We start from the raw sequence: 24,882 nt of genomic DNA on the forward strand, positions 1-24,882 counted from the left end.
TGGAGATTCCATAGGTTGTTTTTTGATGGCAAATTCAATATAAATAACAATGAAGAAACCACAGATAGTAGACCTTCAATTCAGAAACTGGCTTTAAGATTCTCAAATAAAGACCTTTGAAGGCACACAGATGTATTAATTTTTAATTTGTTTCTTTTTGATCTCTTAATTACTGAAAAAGATTTATTGGTTAATTTTAGGAAGGCAAGTGTTTGAAAAGTTTTGCCAAATACTGTCTTCTTTAAGTGACTGTATGGTAATGAAAAGTTAAGATGAGAGCCAAATTAGATTGAATAATTGTTCAGTCATGTGGGACAGGCCAGTTGCATAGCCTGACTGATTGCTCAGATTACATTGCCTGGGGTCCTGCACTTGGTTGGCTGTCTTCTCAGATCTTAACAAGGTTCTGGGAATTTCTTTTTCTGACAAAGTTTGCTTTGTGTGTTTTTCACCTCCCCCCACCACCTCCAGGATGCTTCATCTGCAGACATTAGAAAAGCATATCGTAAGCTTTCATTAACTTTGCATCCAGACAAGAATAAAGATGAAAATGCAGAAACTCAGTTTAGACAAGTAAGTGAAATATGCTATTATGTTTTGTGACAAATTTATTAAGGTTTATGGTAGGAATAGTAACTTATATGTAGAATAATTCCATTTGAAAATGAGGATGTTGTTTAGAAATATAATGTATGTATGTTTACTCAATTTTTATAAAATATGTTTTCACCAGCATTTTTTATTTTAGAATCTCTGAATTCTTGGAGTGTCATAATTTTCTTGTCTAAATTACAGCTTTTGCTTTTAAAAAGCACATGTTAAGATAATTATTACTTTTGCACCTTTCACAAAGATTTATTTTGGTATCAAGCATTGTTAACCTTTGAAGGTTCTACTAAAAACAAAAAATGTTACCTATAATTAAGGTCTTACCTGTTCATTTTACTTATGAGCACATAGGGTTTTCTGCATGTGCATTATGGCGTATTCACCTTCTTAAGTGATTTCTTATAGTTGAGAGTATTTTTATTTTAAAGTAATGCTTCTATTTTAGTTGGTGGCCATTTATGAAGTTTTAAAGGATGATGAACGAAGGCAGAGGTGAGTATTCATTTCTGTTTTTGAATTATGATGTCTCAGTTTATACAGGGAAAAATTGTCTCATTAAGCAGTTTATTTATTATAAGTTAGTATTTTATTTTTCCAAAGTATGCAATGTTTTTAAAATGGATATTTAGAGTTACTTAATATGAAAATTTTCGCTAGGTTGATTCAATACTTGTATTCTTCAGGATCATGAGTCCGAATATTAGCAAGTTGTGGCTTCATTAGGTAAGATGTTTAACAAGTGTCTAGGCCCTGGGAAATACAAATACCACTTGACTTCAGACAAATGTCCACTCATTTTTTATATGTCAGTAATAGCTCTCATCTGTGCCTGGTGGTCCTTTTGGTTCTTTCCTATTCCTTAAATGTTTTGGAATTTGACTGTTAAGTGATATTCAAGTTATTACCATCTCGATGTTTCCTCACTCACAAAATAATAAACCCAATTTTTGGGTGAGAGAACAAACTTATATGAGTATGTAGAAGATAGGAATGAAAGAAAAATATTTGCTTCTTTCTCATTTCTTTTGTCCCCTTCCCTTCCCTTCCTCTGCTCCAGTGATTCTGCATTTAGGGTTAGTTAGTGGAGGCAACCCCTCACTTGGAGACGTCTCTGTGCCCCCTTCGGAGAGTAGTAATATGTTTGTACAGCAGTTCGTAGTGCCAGTGATTTAAGAGAGACTGCAGAGAGGCTCCTCTTCTCTACTTCAGAATGTGTGGAATGTAGACAGTATTGCAATGGGCTTCAACGTGTTTTCAGTCAAACCCACAGTAAGAAATACATTTGCATCATGCCTCAGGTCAGACAGACAGACACAGTGAAACAAAAATTTCACAAAACACTTTTTGTATGTGTAAAGCAGACTGATATTTTCTATTTTAGGTTAGGCTAGACTAGTCATTTTTCTTTTTAAAACAATGCTGGTTGTCATCCACTAAATTGATTTCATGAGTCACTAGTGGGCCACAATCTGCAGTTAGAAAATGCTGTTCTACACTAAAAGAGTACCTTTAAAGAAAAAAGTAGGTATTTTAGATTTTAGGCTAAGGCCAGCTAATATGGGTATTAATATATCTTAAAGATAAACCCCCAGAATGATGCTTTGTGGCATTCTGAATCTTTCTTCAAATATATTGTCTGGAATTATTCTATATCCTAAAATGTTAGCTATCACTCTTGGTCCTCATCCTAACTCTTTAATTTGAATACCTCACTTTGTCAGATTGCAAAGCAAGGATTCAAGATATTCTCTTGAAGTGCTCTTTGCTTTATAACAAGGGCTGGCATTGGTCCAGACACCATAGCCAGCATTCCTCTGGTTTGAGATAATCCATAGTGTTGAAAGAGTCCTAGAAGTATGTTGAAAGAAGTGTTGGTCATTCTGCGCATATTTTCTAGTTGGTTTCTCTCAGTGAGCCCCAAGTTTTGTTTTACACATGAAGAATGTGTCTGTAAAGATAGCTTTATTTAGTCTCCCTACATCTTTGGCATCAGATTTTGGCTTTTTGTTTGTTGTTTTCTTAAAAGTTAGTAAACTTTGTAACAATTTCTTTCAATTGCTGAAATTATTTCTCTCTTTTCAGAACAAATCACTTCTTATTTATAGACTCATCTAACATTTTCTTTTTAGGATTAGTTTCCTTTGCATTTCTTTTAGAGTGTGAATGGAAACAATGGATCTGACAGTTATACACACAACTGTACTATTTATACCCCTTTAGGGACAAGTAGCTCTTTGGTAACTGGTTTTCCCTGAGGCAAAAGTCTTAACTAATCAAGCTAAGAATCACTCCTCTAAAGCTTGTGCCTCAGGCCAGGTGACCTATGAGTATTTAAACATATAGAAGAAATCACCTCTACAATTACCTAATGTTTATAATTCCTTTAGGGGGAAGAAAAAAAATAAGTTTTATCTTCTAATAAGAAGATTGTCTTACACTGGTAAAAAAAAAATTTTTTTTGGTATCCCAATTATTTATTATAAAAATATTCATTAAATACATGCTTTTAAATATGTAACTTACAGGAATTTGCGATTTGGAAAATTGTCATAGACATGTTTTCCTATTTATTTTCCTTACATAATTGTGTGTCACTGAAATCAGGTGCATTATTTAAATTTTGGTAGAAAAGGGGATGGCAGTGAAATAAATAAAGTAGCAAACTGGATAACCTTTTTACTTTTTTAAGGAAAAAACAAACTTTATTTTATTTTTAAACAGCCTTTATTTCGATATAACTTGTGTACTATAAAAGTCACTTATATGAAGTATACAATTCAGTGATTTTTGTGAATTTACAGAGTTGTGCAAACCACCACAATCCAGTTTTAGAACATTTCTATTACCTCAAAACACTTCCTCTAGTTCATTTGCAAGCAATTCCCACTCTGACCCCTACCCTAGGCAATCACTGATCTTTTTGTATCTATAAATTTATCTTTTCTGGACATTTCATATTAACAAAATCGTGTACTATGTAGTCTTTTACACCCAGCTTCTTTCTGTTAGCATAATGTTCTTGAGATACATCCATATTGTAGCATATACCAGTAGTTCATTTCTTTTTTACTGCTGAATAGTATTCCATCTACCACTTCTCTTTATCCATTCACCAACTGGTAGACATTTAGTTTGTTTCCACTTTTTGGCTATGATGCACAATGCTGCCATGAATATTCACATATAAGTCTTTGTGTGAACGGATGTTTTTCATTTCTCTTGGGTAGATACCTAGGAATGCAATTGTGAATAAACTTATAAGACTTTTTTTCTCTCAAAGGCATCAGCTATAGTGTGAAAATAACATGTGTTCCTGGTTAGTGTAAGGAAGCCTAACATAGTAGCCCTTTTTAAACTCCTTAGGTAATTTGCTTATTTGGGGAAATTACAGCTCAGCTTTGTTTGTTCATAAATTTCTATACAAGCCCTGAGTATTAGCTGAAATAAAGTACTGAGTAGATGCCAATCATTTATTAAACATATACACTAGAATGTGCTGTGGTAATATTAGCATATTTACTTTTGCTTAAAGTCTATTTTAAATTTTTAACCGATATTCTTTTGCTAACCCAGTTGTACAACTTTAATATTTTTGTCTATTTTATGGTACTATATTGGTAAAAGTTGAGTGTTGTTTTTTAGTTTACTAAATAAAATCATATTTTATTTACAAATCCAATGATGAAAACTATAGTTATCTCAACCTTAATCTGCTAAACTTCTACAAATCCATTACCTAGTTATTGTAAATTTGATTACAGGTGTGTTTGAATAAAAATAAACATTAAACTGCCGGTTGGCGTGGCTTAGTGGATAAGCTTCGACCAATGAACCAGGAGGTCACGGTTTTATTCCCAATCTGGGCACATACCCAGGTTGCGGGCTCCATTCCCAGTGTGGGGTGTGTAGGAGGCAGCTGATCAATGATTCTCTCTCATCATTGATGTTCCTATCTCTCTTTCCCTCTACCTTCCTCTCTGATATCAATAAAAATAATTTTTTAATTTATAATAATAAAAAACATTAACCTGAGGTTAAGAAATTTTAATATTTTCCTCAATTAGAAGATATAAGACATTTATTATATACAATATATATAAAGTGCTGTGTACCATGGTTTTGGATATATATATATATATATATATATATATATATGTGTGTGTGTGTGTGTGTGTGTGTGTGTATATATATATATATATATATATATTTTTTTTTTTTTTTTTTAATAAAGGAGAGTAAGGTGAATTAAATTAGATTTGTTTCCTGTTTGTGATCTTTGTACAATTGATTTTTACTCTAAGGTTCAAAATGTGATGTAAGTGATATTACTTTATTATTTGAAGCTAAAAATTTAGTTTGATAGAAAATTCATACTTTAGGCAAATGATAGAATTATTTACATATTTGTTTTCATAATATACACATTTTCTATTTTAGTTTCATAGTTACTGTTTTATATTTCAAAATAAGCTGTTTTAAATTTACATTAATTTTTTATCTCCTGATAATTTAAATATTTTTAGATTTACTTGCTTTCCAATGTTTATATTAGGCTAAATATATGTGAAGAATTGCAGAATGTAGAATGGGACTCACTAATGATTATGTAACCATTATTTTATGTCTATCATGTACATTTCAAGAACATCAAACAAAGTAAATGTATATTAGACCATATGTTGGATGCATGGAATTGATCAATTAATGTTTTAATTTCCAAGATAATGCCTTTATAGTTCCATATGGTTTTTTGCATTAATTATATTTTCATCATAGAGATTTACTTTTCTGGTTTTTTTAGAACACATTGATGCATGTATACATTCTTAATCTGCTTTTAACAAAATCTTAAGAGCAATTTGTATGAGCTGGGTTATAGAACATTTTAAGTGTTATGTGTTAAATAAAGAAAAGCATACCATAGTGATATTTTAAATGTTATGTGTTGTCAACACATTTTTTTCTTAAATAACATATGAATATAGTGTTTGTATATTTTAAAAAATATCTTTGTTTTCAGTATTTCAGAAAAGCAGTGATTTATCTTTTAACAGCATATATTCTAAAAAACAGACTATAATGGAAACTACCTTCCCTTAAAATGGCCAGGCGTGTGATCCATAATGTTCATTGATAATAAAATCAATAGAGCATTGATTCTAAGCTTAATACTTGGAGACTGTTTAGAGTGGCAGAAATAGCCTAGTAAATACCCAGTTCTGTTAAATGTGTTCAGTGCATGAGGTTTTGCTGTCTTAAATTGGGCTGTACACTGAGTACAGTTTATATGTGGGATAGAAAATAGTCGCTGTTAAGAGAGACGTAGTATTTCATCAATGGTAGTGATAAAATATTTGATATAAAATTCATAACTGTGAGTCCTGCTGTGTTTTCTTTCAGTACAGATCAAATTTAATACTTAGTAATGCTCTTAGGTAATGGTTGCTACTTTCTTAGGTGTTCTTTATTAATAACCACACTTTTTACATGAAGTTATTTCATGGGAGAGGTTAGTTGAAAATAATGATTTTTATAGTCACCTTTTGTTCCCCTCAACAAATCTGAAGTGCATTATAGATTTAGAATAAATTCAAGACTTAACATTCATTGGATTTCATTCAGTTGTTGTCATCTTGCATTATAGCATTTGAAACCTTTTTACCAATCCATTTGTAATTTAAAATGAGTCCATTTTTACAAAGATAGATTTAAATATAAATTTTTGAAGAAAGGAATGATAGCTTTTGATGAACTCATATTATTATGTTTTTCTATTCGTGTTCAAGAATTGCTATAATATTGAAAAAGGAGAATATTTAAATATTGAAATTTTTGGTCCAGCCACTACACAACATTTTAATTTGTAGACTCTTGTACACAATTTGTCTTTTAAGAGTTTAGTACTAATTAATTTCCTTTGCTCTAAACATTAGTTATTATGATGTCTATTGTTACTAATAATTTAAGTTGATCTAAATCAGGTTTTCTAGATTTGCTAATAAAATATATTTTGAATTTATAATCACTATTTTTCTGCAGAAAAAAAGTTGCCTGTAATAAGTCCTCTGCTTTATTTTTTAAGCATATTTCCAAGGTATCAATTTAATAACTATAAAAGTAGCTACTGCAGTTGTTGCATTTAAATTGATTTACATGTCAAGACTGGCAGTTTAGCAGCTGCGCTATTATTCTTAGATCGGTCAATTTACTTGAGAAAAACCTACTACTGAGTGCTACTGACCTGCCTGACAATATAGGCCCTATTTCTATTCCTGTAATTAGGCCTGCGACTAACTCAGAATATTTTTAATTAAAATATTTTGGTCAATGTGTTGCACCAAATTAGGCCTTTCAGTGAAGATTTAATTCTGGAAATAGTGTGATTAGAATATTTAATGAGTTGTGTTCCACTAAGATTAACAGGTTGTGTGTTTGAACGAACAGTGTTTGTGACCATTTTGAGTTTTACAATCCTAAGTGCTACTCCTGATTTTTAACCTTAAAAACATTTGCCGCAATAACTGTCTGACAGGTATATTTAAATTTAACTGAAGTTTTATTCTAAAGAAAGCTGATTTAAATGCATTTTTAGGAAAGCTTTTATTTATGATCTCCCCTTCCAGCAAAGCCAAAAGTGAGAAAATTGCCACTTAAATGTTTGCAAATAAACAGTTTTATTTAGAAATCTGACATAAGCATAGGTTGTTTACACATCTCTAATTTGGCATTTTTTAAACTCTCTAACATAATGTGAGTAATAACAAAATTAAAAGAGGCTCATTTTATAGGCTTTTACATTATTAAGAAGTTTTGATAAAATAATATATATATTTCAACCTTGAACCATAGTACAGAGGTGGGGGGGAAAAGCATTGACTAGAAAATTTACCCTGAATTTGATTCAATTAATGTATAATTCATGGTAACAAATAGAGCTCTTATCTTGATTTCTCGCCCCCCCTCCCCCCCCCCCACTCCCGTTGAGATCCTTCCTTTTGTTGTTGACTTCATGGTGGGTACTTTATATCAGACTGTGATAGAGATAGACTATATGGCACCTTTAGTTTAGATGGCATTCCAGAAGTCGCATCATTGGGGTCTCGTAAAAATACAAGATCTGGTATCCACAGTATATTACTATGTACCCTTTTGAAGGTTGTCTGTGACTGGACCTACATACAGTGTTTTCAATTTATAGGCTGTTGTAATGCTGGTAATTTACATAAATGTTATCTATTTTGAAGAAATTATTTTCTTTTTTCTCTTTTTAAATATGGATACAAATAAAGTTTTTTTATTTCAAACTTTCCTTAAAAAACTGTTATATTTGCTACTGTAGGTATGATGATATTCTGATCAATGGACTTCCAGATTGGCGACAGCCTGTATTCTACTACAGGCGGGTGAGAAAAATGAGCAATGCTGAGCTGGCATTACTTTTGTTCATTATCCTCACAGTGGGTCATTATGCTGTGGTGTGGTCAATCTACCTGGAAAAACAACTGGTAAGTATTGGTAATAAATCAAAAGATCCTAGCCTCCTTAATTTTATATGGAATTTCAAACATTTATTTTTCAACTGATGAAAAGTTCAATGTTTTTATAAATACTTCTGATTTTAATAGTTTTGTGCTCAGTAGTTAGTGTTTGATATGTTTCTAAGTCAAGAAGAGCCCAGGTTATAAGAAGAAAATATCCTTCTTTTTAAAAATGTGACTTTGAGTTTGTTATAAAATTTTGTGAAGATCCCAATATCTAACTGAAAATTAGAAGGTAGAAACTAGAGCCATGTTTTCTTAATGATCACCTTCCAGATAGAAATATTTTTCATGTAAAAATGATTTTAGAAATTTTTGTGTCACAGGCTCTCATATAAACAATGTTTACTTTAAAAGTTTTTAACTAAGACTTGAAATTAGTATAATTTCATGATTTCATAGATCAGTTGGTTAAAAGGTTATTACATTTTTCTTAGTCTAATAAATTCTACTACATAGTTTATTCTGCTGTGGATGTCTATATGCTGAAAATAAACATTTATCAGAATTAGCATCTGTTTACTCATTCTTTTTGAAGTAACATTACTAAAGTTGATGAACAAGAAAAAGTTGGATGCTTTCTCTGCTTAGAAAACTTTGATTGCTATGGAGATAGACATGACTGACAGTGCTAAACTTCATGTGTGTTTAAGGACTGGATACTATGACAACAGTTATTGTTAAAGATTGATGATTTTACTTAATCATGTTGGACCCTACATACATTTGCATAAATGTTCCCTTATAATGTTTACCCTTCATAGTAGACTCTTGGTAACATTTGAAGAGTACATGTGAATGATAACCTGTAACTATAATTCTTTCCACATTAAGGATGAACTGCTTAGTAGAAAAAAAAGAGAAAAGAAAAAAAAGACAGGTGGCAAGAGTGTGGATTTATCGAAACTTGGTGCTTCAGAAAAAAATGAAAGGTAGGACCATATAAAAATATTTTATAATTTGAAACTTTTAAAATATTTCTTTAATGTGATCCAGTTTCAAATGTATATTCATTTCAGATATGCTAACATTTACATCTGTAGTAGGTTTTTTAAAAGACTAATAATGTGCCATATTAGTTTATGAGACAAATTCTGATCTTAAGCAGAAGTGCTACAAGTTTTTTCCCTTGTGATGTGTTAATATATATTTAAGTAATTAAACCCTCAAGTTCTTGTAGTTTAAAATTTGTAGACTGAACTTTAGAAACAGTATTACTAGACGAATCTACCATTTAGTGTTTAGTTCAGGAGTGGCAATATGATAAAGGCAGTGATATGCAGTACACTCTGAAAGATATTACCATTTCTTCTATCGATTCATAGAAAGAAATAAAGGGTTTAAATAGTTCACACAGCAGGACAGAACTGGATCAATGTGAGATGGAGATCAGAGACTATTCTGCATGTCTTCTGTTCTGATGACATCAGTGAGTAATGCTTCAGTGAACTGCAAATGACATTAATTTTTATCTATTGGTTTGTTTATGCTACAGTCTTCATATCTGCTTGTCAGCACTGGGGAACACTCTGATGATGTTTAGTCTTTTATAGCTGAAGTAATCATAAGGTTTGAGAATTCATTTTGCAGAACTGATGAAAGTCTAGGTTGGAAAGAGATCTTTTGTTTCTTTATCTTTATAACTTGATTAGGAGTCTCCTTTTCCAAAATCTTAGCTTTCTCTTAGTTGCTATACATACTGCATTTATTATAACTACTGTATTTCATGATAGAATAAGTCAGAATAAATGATAACCAACATAAATATTTCATTGAAAATTTATTTTTTGTTGAAAGTCATTCAAAACAGAAATTATGATCTTTATAAAAATATTTTGTCTCCCAACTTTCTGTTTATATTTTGCTTCTTTGCTTTTGTTTTCCCTTTAGATTACTGATGAAACCACAATGGCATGATTTGCTTCCATGCAAGCTGGGGATTTGGTTTTGCCTTACACTAAAAGCATTGCCTCATCTAATCCAGGTAAAATGTACCTCTTTCATATAATATTAGATGCTTTCATTTTAATTATTCATGAAATAATTTATGCTCGCATTTGCTCGCTGAATGCTGATGTACAGTGGATGCGTCTAATGTTGATTGAATTGAATAGTATTTTAGTGTATCTAATTTAGAATGGTTCTAAAATAATTTAGTTATCTACTCTTATAACTCTTACATTGCTTTTAGGACACCTTAGAATTCCAAGACACTGGAAAAATGGCGGGGGGGGGGGGCGGGGGGGGCGGGGGGCGGGAATGCTATCTATAGAACAAACACAAAAGCAACAAAAATTTAATCTGCTGTTATCTTTAAGGCATAGTCAGTAAAAAAGAACAGGGCTCAAATAGCTTGTCACACATTATTTTAGTAGCATTTAAATATATAGTATAAGAAAAAAGTTTACAGGAGCATCTAATTATGCAAAAATGTAGTTTTCCATTTTATTTGTAACTTTAAGTGGAGTGAAGATATTCTGTCTTAAGTGAAGATAATCAAAGTTTCTGTGCTAGTCTTGATCATAGAATGTGAGTACATGTTATATTTATATGCCAATTTTTATTTTTTTGTTAACATACAAAAGCATATTTTGTTAAATTATTACTTTGCTAAGTACAGTTATTACATCTGGTTAGAAAATTCACAAAGCATATATATAATATTTGAAAGTATGTATAATAATTTTGGTGTACAAATTTTGAGGGTATAATTTTTAAAAGGAAATTTTTCATTTCAGAAAATGAATATTTAGATAAATCTAGGGAGCCAGATAATTTTTACCCAGATTTACCCACATTATTTTTCATATATCAGAACTGCTTTTCCTAATTGTTTAAGGCAATGAATGCCTCCATCTTCTGCATTTTATTCTCCTTTATCCTCTTTTAACAAAAATTTTGTATTTGTAGGGAAATGAACTAAAGATCACTAATATGTTTGTTCCTAGCTTTTGAGAAATTATTTACCAGTTTTCTATCAAAATAGTTTACCTTAATACTTATTGCTTATTGAAGCATATATTTTGGTTACAGTTAATAGAGGAAATTGAAGTATTTTGGTAAATGTAAAAGCTTTTGTTTTTAAGTTGTTTAGCATATTATGTTGTTTATTTTAATAAAATCCTCAATCCTTGTATGACATATATCTAAGAGTTAATAAGAGGGAAGGTATATTTGTCATGCTGGGTTTTTTTTTATGAGACGATGTGACAGAAAAATATTTTAAGACATATTTTCTTATGTTGGAGGTTTTTTGAGTGATTATTTTTTTGCCAGCTTTAGCATCTGTGCAATAGGCAAACCGAAGTGTTGATGAATTTAAAAGTATAGTCAGATGACATTATAAATAGAATATCACATAAAATGTCGATCTGAAACACTTCTTTGTAATTCTAATTTAAATCATTTGAAACAAAGTTTATTTGGTAAAATTTAACGTATTTCTGGTTAACATTTAGGGTCATTTGCAAAAATAGAACCAATATGTTAAGATGGCTTAGATTTACAAATTGTTATTTTAAATTACCTGTCTGTGGTATCTAGACCTGACATATTAAGTGTTTTGCCTCATCATAAATTTGTAGGAAACTTACAAGAAATAAGGAATTTTACAAAAACGCTGTCGTTTCCTTAGAAACTCTGTTTTCTTAAACTGTTAGGTCAGTTTGACTTTTACAGTTTTCACTTGGTGATACCTGTTGCCTTTCAGTTTTGAGATGCAAAGCGATTGGTTTTCAAAACATTTGTACCTAATTTTTACAATTTTGGTCTAATTATTTCTTCCTCATAAATGCATTCCAAGAAGAAAAGATGAGACAATTTTTCTTTGTGTAAGCAAATACTAGATATTTTATTTCTGCTTTGAGAGCATAAGATTAGTTTTTCTCATGTTCACTAGCAATGTAATATAGTAGACTCTGATACAAATTGTAATTGTCAAAATATTTTAGATACAGAAACATAGCTTATGTTTTCATAAGCCTCAGCAAAGCAATACTGAATAGTTGCTGTTAGGATTAGATTTTTGTCTGATTTTTTTTCCAGTCTGCTGTAACCTTTGTATTAATTTCTCATGCATAAAATTGTGTAATGTGAATGAATACATGTGTCTTATCTACAACATTGTAGTTTTTATGTGACACTTCTATGAGATCTTCTTAAATAAGTTATTTATGAAATTTAAAAGAAACCCTCTTTACCTGAAGCAGTTTGGGTTGCTAATTGGTACATTGTCAAAAGAGAGCCCTAAGTATAAAAAATGATACACACAACTTTAAACATTGTAAGCTTGTACTTTAAATTTATTAATCACTCCTGTGATATAGGGCCATTATTTATTTTTAAATAGGAGTCCTCTTACTTGCATAAAACATACCTATAATCTTGGCTTCTTTAAGGACAATTTTCACTTAATACCTTTAAAAAAGGATTAAACTAAACACTTGTGAGCAATGTAGTTGTATAATCCTTAAAGATTTTTATGACTTTCCCCAGTCTTTCCTAATTGATTTACGTATAGTTAACAGCATTTTTAGCAACTCTTTTTTTAAAAAAAATGTTTTTATTGATTTTTAGAAAGAGATAGTAACATCGATGAGAGGGAAACATAGATTGGCTGCCTCCTGCATGCCCCTCACTGGGGATCAAGACTGCAACCCTGGCATGTACCCTGATGGGGAATCAAACCAGCAACCTCTTGGTTCATGGGTTGATACTCAACCACTGAGCCACACTGGCCTGGTTTTAGCAATTCTTTTATTGAACTTTCCAAAGCATCCAGTTGGTTTTCATAGAAACAACTCATTTTTACTCACTTTTCATCTTTTTTAATGTAATATTTAATTGAATCATATACTTAACAATAACAAGTATTACTGACAGACAGGTTTAAGAGCTAACACAGCCAGCTCTTCTGGTTGTGTGTATTCCTTTAATTTTATTTTATTAAAACTAAACTGCAAATATGTAAGTATATACGTAGCTATTGGTTAAGAAGGAGGGTTCAAGCTAAAAATGGCAATTTAGAGACTTCTAGCAAATGGCCTTCACAGAATAGCTACCCAAATTTTGTCATTGTCATATCAATAGCTCTTCTTCAAATTTTTTCTTCCATTCTTTTTCTAAATATCCATTCCTTTTGTACACTTCACATACACATATGGTTATCCAGTAGGATTTGGAAAAGTGAAAGTTCTGGTTCACTTTATACTCCTAAATTCACTATTTTAGCATCTAAGATTCCTAAGAAACCTCAATGCCTGATTAGTTTACCTAAATTATTTTCTATGCCCTCCCCAAGAAAATTTACGAATGAGAATAGTTATATCAATATTTGATATGTCAAGCTTTTTGTGATTATTACTTTCAAAATTAGCTTAGCTGGTTCAATAAAAAAGTATTAAACATCAGAACAAGACACTATAAGGGGCAATAGAGATGAATATGTCTTCTAGGATCTTATAGTCAGATTAAACAACACATGAATTAAAATAATTATACAATATGGTATATAAGCTTCACAAATGTAGTATAAACAATGACTTCTGTAAATGTTCAGACAGATAAGATTGTCTCTATTTGGGATGGCAAAGGAAAACTTAAAAAAGGAGCTAGCCCTGCACCAAAAGTTGCTGGTGCAATTTCTTGTCAGGGCACATGCCTGAGTTTTGGCTCTATCCCCATTAGGGGGCATGTAGGAGGCAGCCTATCAATGTTTCACTTTCACATCAATGTTTCTCTCACTCTCTTTCCCTTCCTCTGTCTCAACATCAATTTTTAAAAAATATTAGAAACATAAAAATCAAAAAATAAAAAGAGAAACTACATGAATTGAGTCATGAAAGATGAGCAAGACTCTTGACAATGAAGTGCCCACTTTGTGTATTAGGTAATGTACAAAAATAATTTCATAGACAGTAGTTTTAATACAATCATACAGTAAACCCTTGATTTTGTGGGCCTTGATTTAATGGACTTCGGATTAACGGACAAAATTTCCAGTCCGTATGTCATATGTGAAAATTAACACCCTGTTAATTTTAAAATGCTCTTAACCAAGATGTGCTTGTAATTAAATTAACAGGTTATTTTTATTAATTCACTGTTATTTTAAACACATTTTAGCAAATAGGCCATATATTGGAAAAAACACTGTAGTAATTTTGCCAATATAAATAAATATTACATATCTACAACTATAGTCTACATATTTAAATCCAGGAGTCACCACTGGTAAACAATGATTGGTGCATGATTAGCACGTGATTGCGAGTGGTAATTAGTTCTGTTGTTGTGTGTCATGAGGCATGCTGGCCAACAACGTATGCTAAGCCACTCCCCAGCCGTGTGCATTTTTTTACTCCAGTGACTGGTAAATGCATGCATTTACTAGCCTATTCAGTATAAATTTTAAATTACTGTAATACATATAGAAAACTTTTCTGTGAAATTAAACTTTTCATACATACTTAATTTTAATTACACAAAACTGTCTACATAAGTAAAACAGGTAAACTAATTTGTCAATTTTTTAATATATGCATTCGGAAAACCTACTTTATTATATAACGGACTTTCAGCTTTAATGGACACCCCCTTGCTCGAGTTAGTCCATTATATCAAGGATTTACTGTGTTACTGCTGAAAGAGACCAAAGGAAGATATTATACAATTTCTTTAAATATAAGAAGAAGGTATCACACAGCCAGTTACTATTATCTAAGACTACATCTTAGGTCTTCAGCCATTTAGGAATTTATGCTCTGATAGCTAAATGTGATATGACAAATCTGTAAAGGACAGTTAGACATCATGAAGTTTATTGGTAAGACAGCAAATTATTTCCATCATACACATCTGTCAAAGACATGTATATATTGTTGGGAGTAGAAGAGTTCGAGTACATACATAGTGGGCATAATTTTACTCCAAATGGTTCTGTGATCATTCTGGGAAGAGGTAAAAGTATACCTTTGATAGTCCCTGCTTTTTGAGAACATTATTACCTCCAGCACTGGGTTTTGTTCCTTTCCTTTGCTCTGAAAAAGATATTGGAAGAATAATAAGAATTGGTAGATTAGAAGAATGAGGCCAAAGAAATAAAGACTATTATATTAGATACATGTAAAATATTTGATAATTAAATTAATATCAAACATTTCCCAGATTGGAAAACATCCAAGGAAAAGATGTATAAATGATATTATATAGCAAAATATGTGCCCCATATCATTCATGTACCCACATATGCAGAAAAGTCAAATGAGAAACCAAAGGAAAAAAATGTGGAGAGTATTTATAAAATGATGAATAGATGGAAGTTAGTGTGTGCACATGGCAATGAGAGGGCATTACAGAGGAGTAAACAGCATGAATTCATGCAGAGTAGCGGGGAAACTTGAAGAACTGTGTTTAGATAGCTGAGAAAGCCAGTGGAATGATCAACAGAAGACATGAAATACTCATTAGGATGTAACAAGGAACTTGGACTATGTGAAGAGAGGCTTTGTATGCTTTGGAGCTATACTTTAATTTCAACATTAAAAGGATAGCCCTATGCCCTGGCTGGTTTGGCTTAGTGGATAGAGCATTGGCCTGCGGACTGAAGGGTTCCGGGTTCAGTTCCGGTCAGGGGCACATGCCTGGGTTGCGGGCTCGATTTCCAGTGGGGGGCGTGCGGGAGGCAGCCAATCGGTGACTCTTTCTCATCATTGATGTTTCTATCTCTCCCTCTCCTTTCCTCTCTGAAATCAATAAAAATATATATATTTTTTTAAAAGGATAGCTCTAGTGGTATTTTCATATTTTACCACTCTGTTTCTGTTTTCATTTGAAGGGAGTACACATTCTCTTGGAATCTGAGTAACCAGTCTTTGTATTGGCTGTATTCAAGCTACTAGTATAACCAAAGAAATTTTTTTAACTTCTAAACTGTCTTTCTTGGGCATTTCAAAATTGACTCTATATGTTCTGAAACATTCATAGCCATGAAAGTAGCAAACAGTGATGAAATATAACCAAGCCTATGTGCCCATGTTCAGTTTAACTCAAAACTTAGTTTATTTTTTTTCATTGCCTATTTGAGTTGGAGCCTCATATATTTGGGCCCATAATAATTTAGATTGTTAATACCATCAATTTCCCATACAAAATCAGTTAAGTACCAAATATCCCAAATAATTACCAATCTAAATTATAGTTTATTCATAGTTCTCTCCATTTTCTAAGATGAAACATCTTAAATATTCAGAATTTATTTGCATAGTAGTTTGTTTCTCTGGGAATTCACCATTCAAGTTTCTCTCTGTCTGTCTGCTCTGTTATGTTTCTCAGATTATAAAATATAAAACTCTTTTAGGTGTGCATTACCTAAAGTTGTAAATTTCCCATTGTTAAGTCCCAGTCCCATCTTTTCTCGCTACCAAGCTAATCTTACACAAACACAGTTAAACTAAAAATTATTGCAGGAAATTTCCAACATGCAAGCCCCACCCCCAGCAGGATGTGTAGGTTACCTAGGAGCTGTGTCTGAGGAAATAGAGGAATCTTCTCTGTAGTGCCATGGCTTTTACGTTAAAAAATAAAAGTTGCCTAAGAGTAAAGGGAATAAATACTGTATTTAAGAGGCATCCTCCCTCCCCTGAAGCTTCTGCCATGGAAACAAATGTGGAGAAGCCTGGAGGTCACCCTGTGTACAGTGAGGGCCTTTCCTTCCTAGTCCCTTTGCTTCTGCTCGCTGGGAGTTAGTCAGAAACCAAATAAACAAAACATTCACAGCTAATTAGCAGGGGACAGGGCTTCTAAGAGGCCTGGAGGCATTTGTAGCAAGCTGAGTTGCCTGTCCTTCCATGCAGAATTAAACACATATTTTCCAAGGGATGAGGACGCTTTCTTTTAGTACTCTAAAAACTTTCTTTAAACTCTGCAGGCGAACATACTTTATATAGGAAATACGTGAACAAATGAAAAAGGCCTTCTGAATTTTTATAAGGCTGAAATTCTGCTACAGAAAGACAAAGGGATACAGGAAAATTGAAAAGACTCACAGCATAAAGACAAAGATGTCATTCCTTCTATCCTTTGCAACAAGGGCATGTGATGCAATCACTCAGAGGCCCAAAGAGAGAACATAAAGTCGTTTTATAGGTGCATGAAAATTCATGCACTGGAGGGGGGGGTCCCTCAGCCCGGCCTGCCCCCTCTCACAGTCCAGGAGCCCTCAGGGGCAGGAGGCGACCCGGCGATCAGGGGAAGGCGAAGCCCCATCACACTCTGCTGCTGCCACTGCCAGCAGCACAAGCCTCAGCTGGCCCTGGTTACCTGAGCCTCGGGCGGCCCTAGGTGCGGCCCTAGGTGGGGGGGGCGCTGAGGGGCCTGGGAACTCCGAAGGCAGGAGTGTGGAGCAGCCGGGCACCTGCTGCCCTGGTGGAGCTGAGGATACTGGGTGCCGCCATCTTGTGGCTGTGGGCGCTGCCATCTTTGAGGGCGGGGCAGTCAATTAGCATATTCCCTCCTTATTGGCTGTGAGCACCGCCATCTTTGCAACGGCATGAATGTCAATTAGCATATTCCTTCTTTATTAGATAGGATTGCTAAATATTAAAAAGTAAACATGCACACACACAAAATGGTAGGTAGGGTGTTAGAGATATATTGTCTCTTATCAACTCCCTAATTTATAGATGAAAAGTACTTACGACTCAGATTGGTGAGGCAGTTTGCTCAAAGTGACAGAACTAGTTAATGGTAGAAATGAAACTTAAAGTAGATGAAAATAACTATTAAAATATAAGAAAAAGGTAAGAAAGAATACATTTTCCCATCAGCAGGATAACGAGCTTTATAGTGAGTAGTGAATAAGCTGTCTAATCATACACTTCCTACTACCAGAGTATTCAGGCTGATTGTAATTATTATACAAGTTGTAGAAAGAGTTTCCCTTGCATTGCTTAATATTTTGAAGTTTATATGGAGAAGTAAAAGCAAAACATGACAGACAATGCCAGCTCAGCATGTTATTTTATCACTTAAATGAACTATGTCAATAATGTTTAAAGGAAAGCTTATGCTGTGGATAGCCTCTGTTTCACAGTTCATTAACTTCGAGGCTTTAATTGTCATCATCTTTATGAAGCCTTTCCTGATCGGGCCACCTGAGAACTTCCACTGCATATTCTCCGTACTACATAACATCGATTGTTTGTATTATAATCAGGATAGACTGATAGACTATGGCCAGGTACAGATCATCCTGAAATTTCAGTGACAAAGTGTTTTTTTAGTTTATGCCACTTAATCTATCACTGATTGGTAGGAAAGGGGACATTCTGTTCTAACTAGCCATTCAGGGACTCACAACAGTGATATCTTCATCATCGTCTAGCTGTACCCATCTGGAACACATGGCCTCCTTGCTCACTATGGCAAGAGTAGAGAGCTGGAGGATTGCACAAGCTTTTCAGTGCTTTGATTTGAAATGACACATGATATTTCCATCCACAGCCCATCCAGAACTAGTCCCATGACCCCACCTAATCTCAAGAGGACAAGAAATGTGGGGAAACAGATAGAATGTTGGGTGAGCACCACTCTCTCTTCCAATAATTCATTCAACAAATATTTATTGAGTGCTTACTATGTGCCAGGTACTCTTTTAGGCTTTGAAATTTCATTATTTTTATTTTAAAGGAAAAAAATCCCTGTTCTCATGTAGTTTATATTCCATATTTTGGTTAATATTCATAGTTATTTTTACATATGCTTTACTGCTTGTCTTATCATATAACCTCCATGTAGCCTAACAAGTACAACACATATAATAGTGGTTCAATAAATAAGTATAAATAAATATAACTGTTTAATGTTTTCTTATGTAGGAACCCATGCTCTGCAATTACATAAAAAGAGCACTCATAACATAGCAAGTTCTTTAAGTTAGCCATAGTTCATGTAAAATCAGTCCCTGCTGTCTGTGCAGACAGGCTCTGAGCCCTCTAATAAGTTGTAAGTGGTAAGAAAGTTACATCTATCATAAAAACTTGTGCTTATGTGTCAGCCATAAGGATTACAAACTCCTTGAGGATAGGAACTCTTTCTGTTTGGAGCAATGTAAACTTTATCGTTTTAATACAGTGTTATGGAGATAAACCTAGGCCGTTCAGAGCCCTGATTGATTACAGTAAGCGTTCATTCATTGAATATTTATTAACTTTCTATTATGTGCCAAGCAGTGTCTACAAAGATGGATGACAAGTTTATATCCACAAGATATCTAAAGGTGGGGCAAAAGAAGATTTACAGTTGTGAGTACACAAAACACAGTTTATTTTTGTGTTATTATTCTTTAATCATTGTATTGTTTTCCATATGAACAACTGTAAACCTACTGTTGTCCCGCCTTAAATAATTTCCTGTGTGGGTAAACTGGGGTTGATTCTGGACTCAAAATGGTACTTTGTGTTGTTTTCTGTACTTCACAATTATATTCACGTGATTAGCCCCTCATGAAGAATGGAGGGGGAAAAGGTTGAAAACAGGTTCTCTTATTCAACCCCTTTGATTACATGAATCCCCCTAGAATATAATTATTAAAATAGCCACCTGGTCTCTTCTTGAATATTACCTCCTAAGTCAGTCTATTTCATTTTCAGGTGATTTTAATTATTAGAAAGTTCTTCTTTATGTTTATCCAAAATCAAAATGTTCATCTTTGGAATCATATGTAGTAATTTATTCTTTCCTGCAATGACCCTAAAGATAGTCTGTGATAATAATCAAGTTATGCCTAATGTTCTCATCTCCAGTCCCTTTAAATATAGTTTCAGGCTGCCTTACCCTTTGTTCACTTCCTTTTTAAAGTCTTCCAGTTTGTCCATGCATCTTACAGTGTGGCACACCAAAGTGCACACAACGATCTTTATGACAATGAGAGTTTGTTGAGTGCAGTGGAATTACTTGATAGCATACGTTTATTAAAGAAGCAATGCTTCCTGGAATGGACGTTTTGTAATTACAATTTGAAAATACAAGTAACATATGAAGGAAAGAAAAGGCATGAGGAACATTTAAATAAATGCTTACAAATGGAACAAAAGGAAGATAAATTTTGCCTACAACCACAGTGAGTGAGACTGGGTAATATATTAAAACTTCTGGAATTATTTGGAGTAGATTAAGGTGATTGAGTACATTACATTCCTCAGATAAGTATGATTTGGATCTAATGGGTGTTTCAGAGAGGAATTTTTAGTGGAATTCTGTGCTATATGTAGCAGGAAAAAGACACATTAGCAAGTAAATGTTCAAATATGGTAGGATTACTAGGAAAACATTGCTATTAGCCAGTAAAAGGGTTTTGCATTGAGGTAAAGAGGGTGCAAGTTGCCGAAACCGGTTTGGCTCAGTGGATAGAGCCTCGGCCTGCGGACTGAAAGGTCCCAGGTTCGATTCCGGTCAAGGGCATGTACCTGGGTTGCGGGCACATCCCCAGTAGGAGATGTGCAGGAGGCAGCTGATCGATGTTTCTCTCTCATCGATGTTTCTAACTCTCTCTATCTCTCTCCCTTCCTCTCTGTAAAAAATCAATAAAATATATTTAAAAAAAAAAAAAAAAAAGAGGGTGCAAGTAAAGAGAAGTCATGTAAGCAAGAAGGTACAAGATTCTGCAGGAAGAGTTTTGGTATAGTATGAAGCAGAAAAAAACACCCTACTTTGTGGTGAAAAATAGGTTCATGGCAAAATGATGAAGTAATAATAGTAATCATTAACACATTCAAGGCCTAACTGTACAAAATGTTATTTGAAGTATTTCCCATATGTTGGTACATGTAATCATTATAAAAGCTCTATGAGTTAGGTATTTTTATTATATCCATTTTATGAATTAGAAAATTTACCCACAGAGAGGTGATTTGCTAGTAAGATGGCAAAGCTGAGATCTATTTTTTTAATTTATTGGGGTGACATTGATTAATAAAATTATATAGGTTTCATATGTACAACTCTATAATACATCATCTGTATATTGTATTGTGTGTTCATCATCCTAAGCAAAGTCTCCTTCTATCACTATTTATTCCACCTTTACCCTCTTCTACCTCCCACTACTTTTCTTCTGGTAATCACCATAGTGTTTTCTGTTATCTATGAGGTTATTTTTGTTTGTTTATTTGTTTTGTGCTTAATCCCTTCACATTTTTCACCCAGCACCCCAGCTCCATTCCACTCTGACAACTGTCGGTTCTCTGTATCAATGAGTCTGTTTCTATTCTGTTACTTTATTTTGTTCATTGGATCTCACATATATTAGTAAGTGAAATCATATGACACTTGTGTTTCTCTGACTGGCTTATTTCACTTAGCATAATACTATTGCGGTCCATTCATGCTGTTGCAAAAAGGTTAAGATTTCCATCTTTTTTATGGCCAAGTTGTATTCCATTGTATAAATGTACCCACTCATCTCGTGATGGACACTAGGGCTGCTTCCAAATCTTGCCTATTGTAAATAACACTGCAATAAAATAGGGGCTCATATATTTTTTTGAATTAGTGTTTTAGGTTTCTTTGAATATATTCCAAGAAGTAGAATTGCTGGATTCTAAGAGTTCTATTTTTAATTTTTTTAAATATGTTTTATTGATTTCAGAGAGGAAGGGAGAGGGAGAGAGAGAGAAACATCAATGATGAGAGAGAATCATTGATCAGCTGCCTCCTGCACACCCTCAACTGGGGATCGAACCCACAACCTGGGCATGTGCCCTTGACCGGAATCTAACCTGGGACTCTTCAGTCCGCAGTCCGACGTTCTATCCACTTAGCCAAACCAGCTAGTGCCATTTTTAATTTTTTGAGGTAACTCCATGCAGCTTTCCACAGTGGCTGCTCCAATCTGCATTCCTACCAATAGTGCACGAGGGTTTCCTTTTCTCCACATCCTTGTCAACACTTGTTTGTTGATTTATTGATGATAGCCATTCTGACAGGTGAGCTGATACCTCATTGTGGTTTTAATTTGCATCTCTCTGATGATCAGTGACTTGGAGCATTTTTTCATAGGTCTCTTGTCCATCTGTATGTCCTCTTTGGAGAAGTGTCTATTTAGATCCTTTGCGCATTTTTTAATTGGATTGTTTGTCTTCCTTTTGTTAAGTTTTATGAGTTCCTTATATATTTTGGATATTAATCCTTTATCAGATGTATCATTGCCAAATATGTTCTCCCATATAGAGGGCTCCCTTTTCACTTTGTTGATGGTTTCTTTTGCTGTGCAGAAGCTTTTTATTTTAATGTAGTCCCATTTGTTTATTTTCTCCTTAGTTTTCTTTGTCCTAGAAGATGGATCTGTAAACATATTGCTACATGAGATGTCTGAGACTTTGCAGCCTATGGTTTCCTCTAGGATTTTTATGGTTTCACGACTTACATTTAAGTCTTTTATCCATTCTGAGTTTATTCTTGTGTATGGTGTAGTTGGTGGTCTAGTTTCATTTGTTTGCAGATATCTGTCCAATTTTACCAGCACCAGTTATTGAAGAGACTGTCTTGACTCCCTTGTATATTCTTGACTCCTTGTCAAATATTAATTGAGCATAATGGTTTGGATCAATTTCTGGGTTTCTGTTCTGTTCCATTTATCTATATGCCTGTTCTTGTGCCAGTACTAGGCTGTTTTGATTACGGTGGCTTTGTAGTATAACTTGATATCTGGTATTGTGATCCCTCCAACTTTGTTCTTCTTTCTCAAGATTGCTGCGGCTCTTCGGGGTCTTTTTGGTTCCATATAAATTTTTGGAGTATTTGTTCTAGATCTGTGAAATATGCTGTTGGTATTTTAATAGGGATTGCATTGACTCTGTAGATTAACATTTTAATGATGTTAATTCTGTCAATCCATGAACGTGGTATGTTCTTCCACTTGTTTATATCTTCCTCTATCTCTTTTTTCAATGTCCTGCAGTTTTCTGAGTGCAAGTCTTTTACCTACTTGGTTAAGTTTATTCCTAAGTATCCTAATTCTTTTGTTGCCATAGTAAATGGGATTGTTTGTTTAGTTTCTCTTTCTGAGAATTCATTATCAGTGTATAAAAATGCCATCCATTTCTGGGTGTTATTTTGTATCCTGTTACATTGCCAAAATCATTTATTAAATCTAATTGTTGGTGGGGTCATAAGGGTTTTTTATGTACAATATCTTCTGTGAATAATGATAGTTTTACTTACTCCCTTCCAATTTGGATGCCTTTTATGTTTTCTTCTTGTCTGATCGCTGTGGCTAGGACTTCCAGTACTATCCTATCTAATAATAGAGAAACATGGTAATTAACCATAACTTCGCTAATCAGCGAGATATGCAAATTAACTGCCAGCCAAGATGGCGGCCGGCAGCCAGGCAACTGAAGCGAGCCGGAGGCTTGCTTGCTCCAGTGACGGAGGAAGCCAAGGTTCCCCGCCTGCCGCTGCCCAGCTCTGAGCTGCTCTCTATAAGCAACTATGTTGCAAATATAGAAGCTAAACAAAACCCAGAAACCTGCTTTCAGTCAGCCAGGATCTCAGAACTGGAGTCCCAACAAAGTTTCAAATACAGAAGGTAAACAAAGCCCAGAAACCTGCTTTCAGCAGCCGAGGTCTCAGAGCTGGAGCCTAGCCTCAGAGCTAAAGCTGGCTCTCAGCTCCAGTGACAGCCATAGAAGGTAAATAAACCCCAGAATAAAAAAAAAAAAAGGAAAAAAGGAGAGGTTGGGAGCTTCAGTCACCCGCCAGCCTGAAAACGGCCCTCAGCCCCTCACCCAGACTGGCCAGGAACCCCAGTGGGGACCCCCACACTGAAGGGGGTGTGACCAGCTGCAAACAGCCATCATCCCCTCATCCAGTCTGGCCAGGCACCCAAGCGGGACCCCCACCCTGAAGAGGGTGTGACCAGCTGGAAACAGCCATCATCCCCTCATCCAGGCTGGCCAGGCACTGAAGCGGGACCCCCACCCTGAAGGGGGTGTGACCAGATGCAAACAGCCATCATCCCCTCACCCAGGCTGGCCAGGCACCCAAGCGGGACCCCCACCCTGATCCGGGACACCCTTCAGGGCAAACCAGCCGGCCCCCACCCGTGCACCAGGTCTCTATCCTATATAGTAAAAGGGTAATATGCCTCCCAGCATCGGGATCAGCGGAGCAGTGAGGCCTCCCGAACCCGGATGAGCGGAGCCACGAGGCCTCCTGGCACCGGGATCAGCGGAGCCGCGAGGCCTCACTGCCCCTGTGTCAAGCGGAGCTGCAAGGCCTCCCAGCACTGGGATCAGCGGAGCCGCAAGGCCTCCTGGCCCCTGGAGCAGCATGACGGGGCAGCGCCCAAACCCCCTGATCGCCCTGCAGCTCTGTGTGTGACAGGGGGCGGGGCCACAACCTCCCTATCCGCCCTGCTCTGTTCGTGACAGGGGAAGGCGCAACAACCCCCTGATCGGCCCTGCTCTGTGCCTGATAGTGGGGAGCTCCCCAACCCCCTGATCGGCCCTGCTCTGTGTGTGACAGGGTACGGAGCCCCAACACCCCTGATGGGCCCTGCTCTGTGTGTGACAGGGGGTGGCGCCACAACCTCCCCATCAACCCTGCCTTAAGTGTGACAGGGGGCGGCGCCCAACTCCCCAATTGGCCCTGCTCTGAGCCTGACCAGGGGCTGCACCTAGGGATTGGGCCTGCCCTCTGCCACCCGGAAGCGGGCCTAAGCAAGCAGGTCGTTATC

General features: G+C 35.0%; 1 protein-coding gene across 1 annotated transcript in view; it reads left to right on the forward strand.

Moving 5' to 3' along the window:
• Positions 1–453: 453 nt before the first annotated feature.
• DNAJC1 (DnaJ heat shock protein family (Hsp40) member C1) overlaps positions 454–24,882 on the forward strand; it is a gene marked incomplete at its 5' end in the record, with an annotated part of 113,090 nt that continues 88,661 nt past the window's right edge. The window contains 5 exons of the mRNA XM_023758552.1: positions 454–573; positions 1,055–1,101; positions 7,949–8,114; positions 8,982–9,079; positions 10,038–10,131. Coding sequence (XP_023614320.1) covers positions 454–573; positions 1,055–1,101; positions 7,949–8,114; positions 8,982–9,079; positions 10,038–10,131 — 525 coding nt within the window. The remainder of the gene's footprint in view (positions 574–1,054; positions 1,102–7,948; positions 8,115–8,981; positions 9,080–10,037; positions 10,132–24,882) is intronic.

Source organism: Myotis lucifugus, unplaced genomic scaffold (genome assembly GCF_000147115.1).
Source record: "Myotis lucifugus unplaced genomic scaffold, Myoluc2.0 scaffold_132, whole genome shotgun sequence".
Classification (NCBI taxonomy): Eukaryota; Metazoa; Chordata; class Mammalia; order Chiroptera; family Vespertilionidae; genus Myotis; species Myotis lucifugus.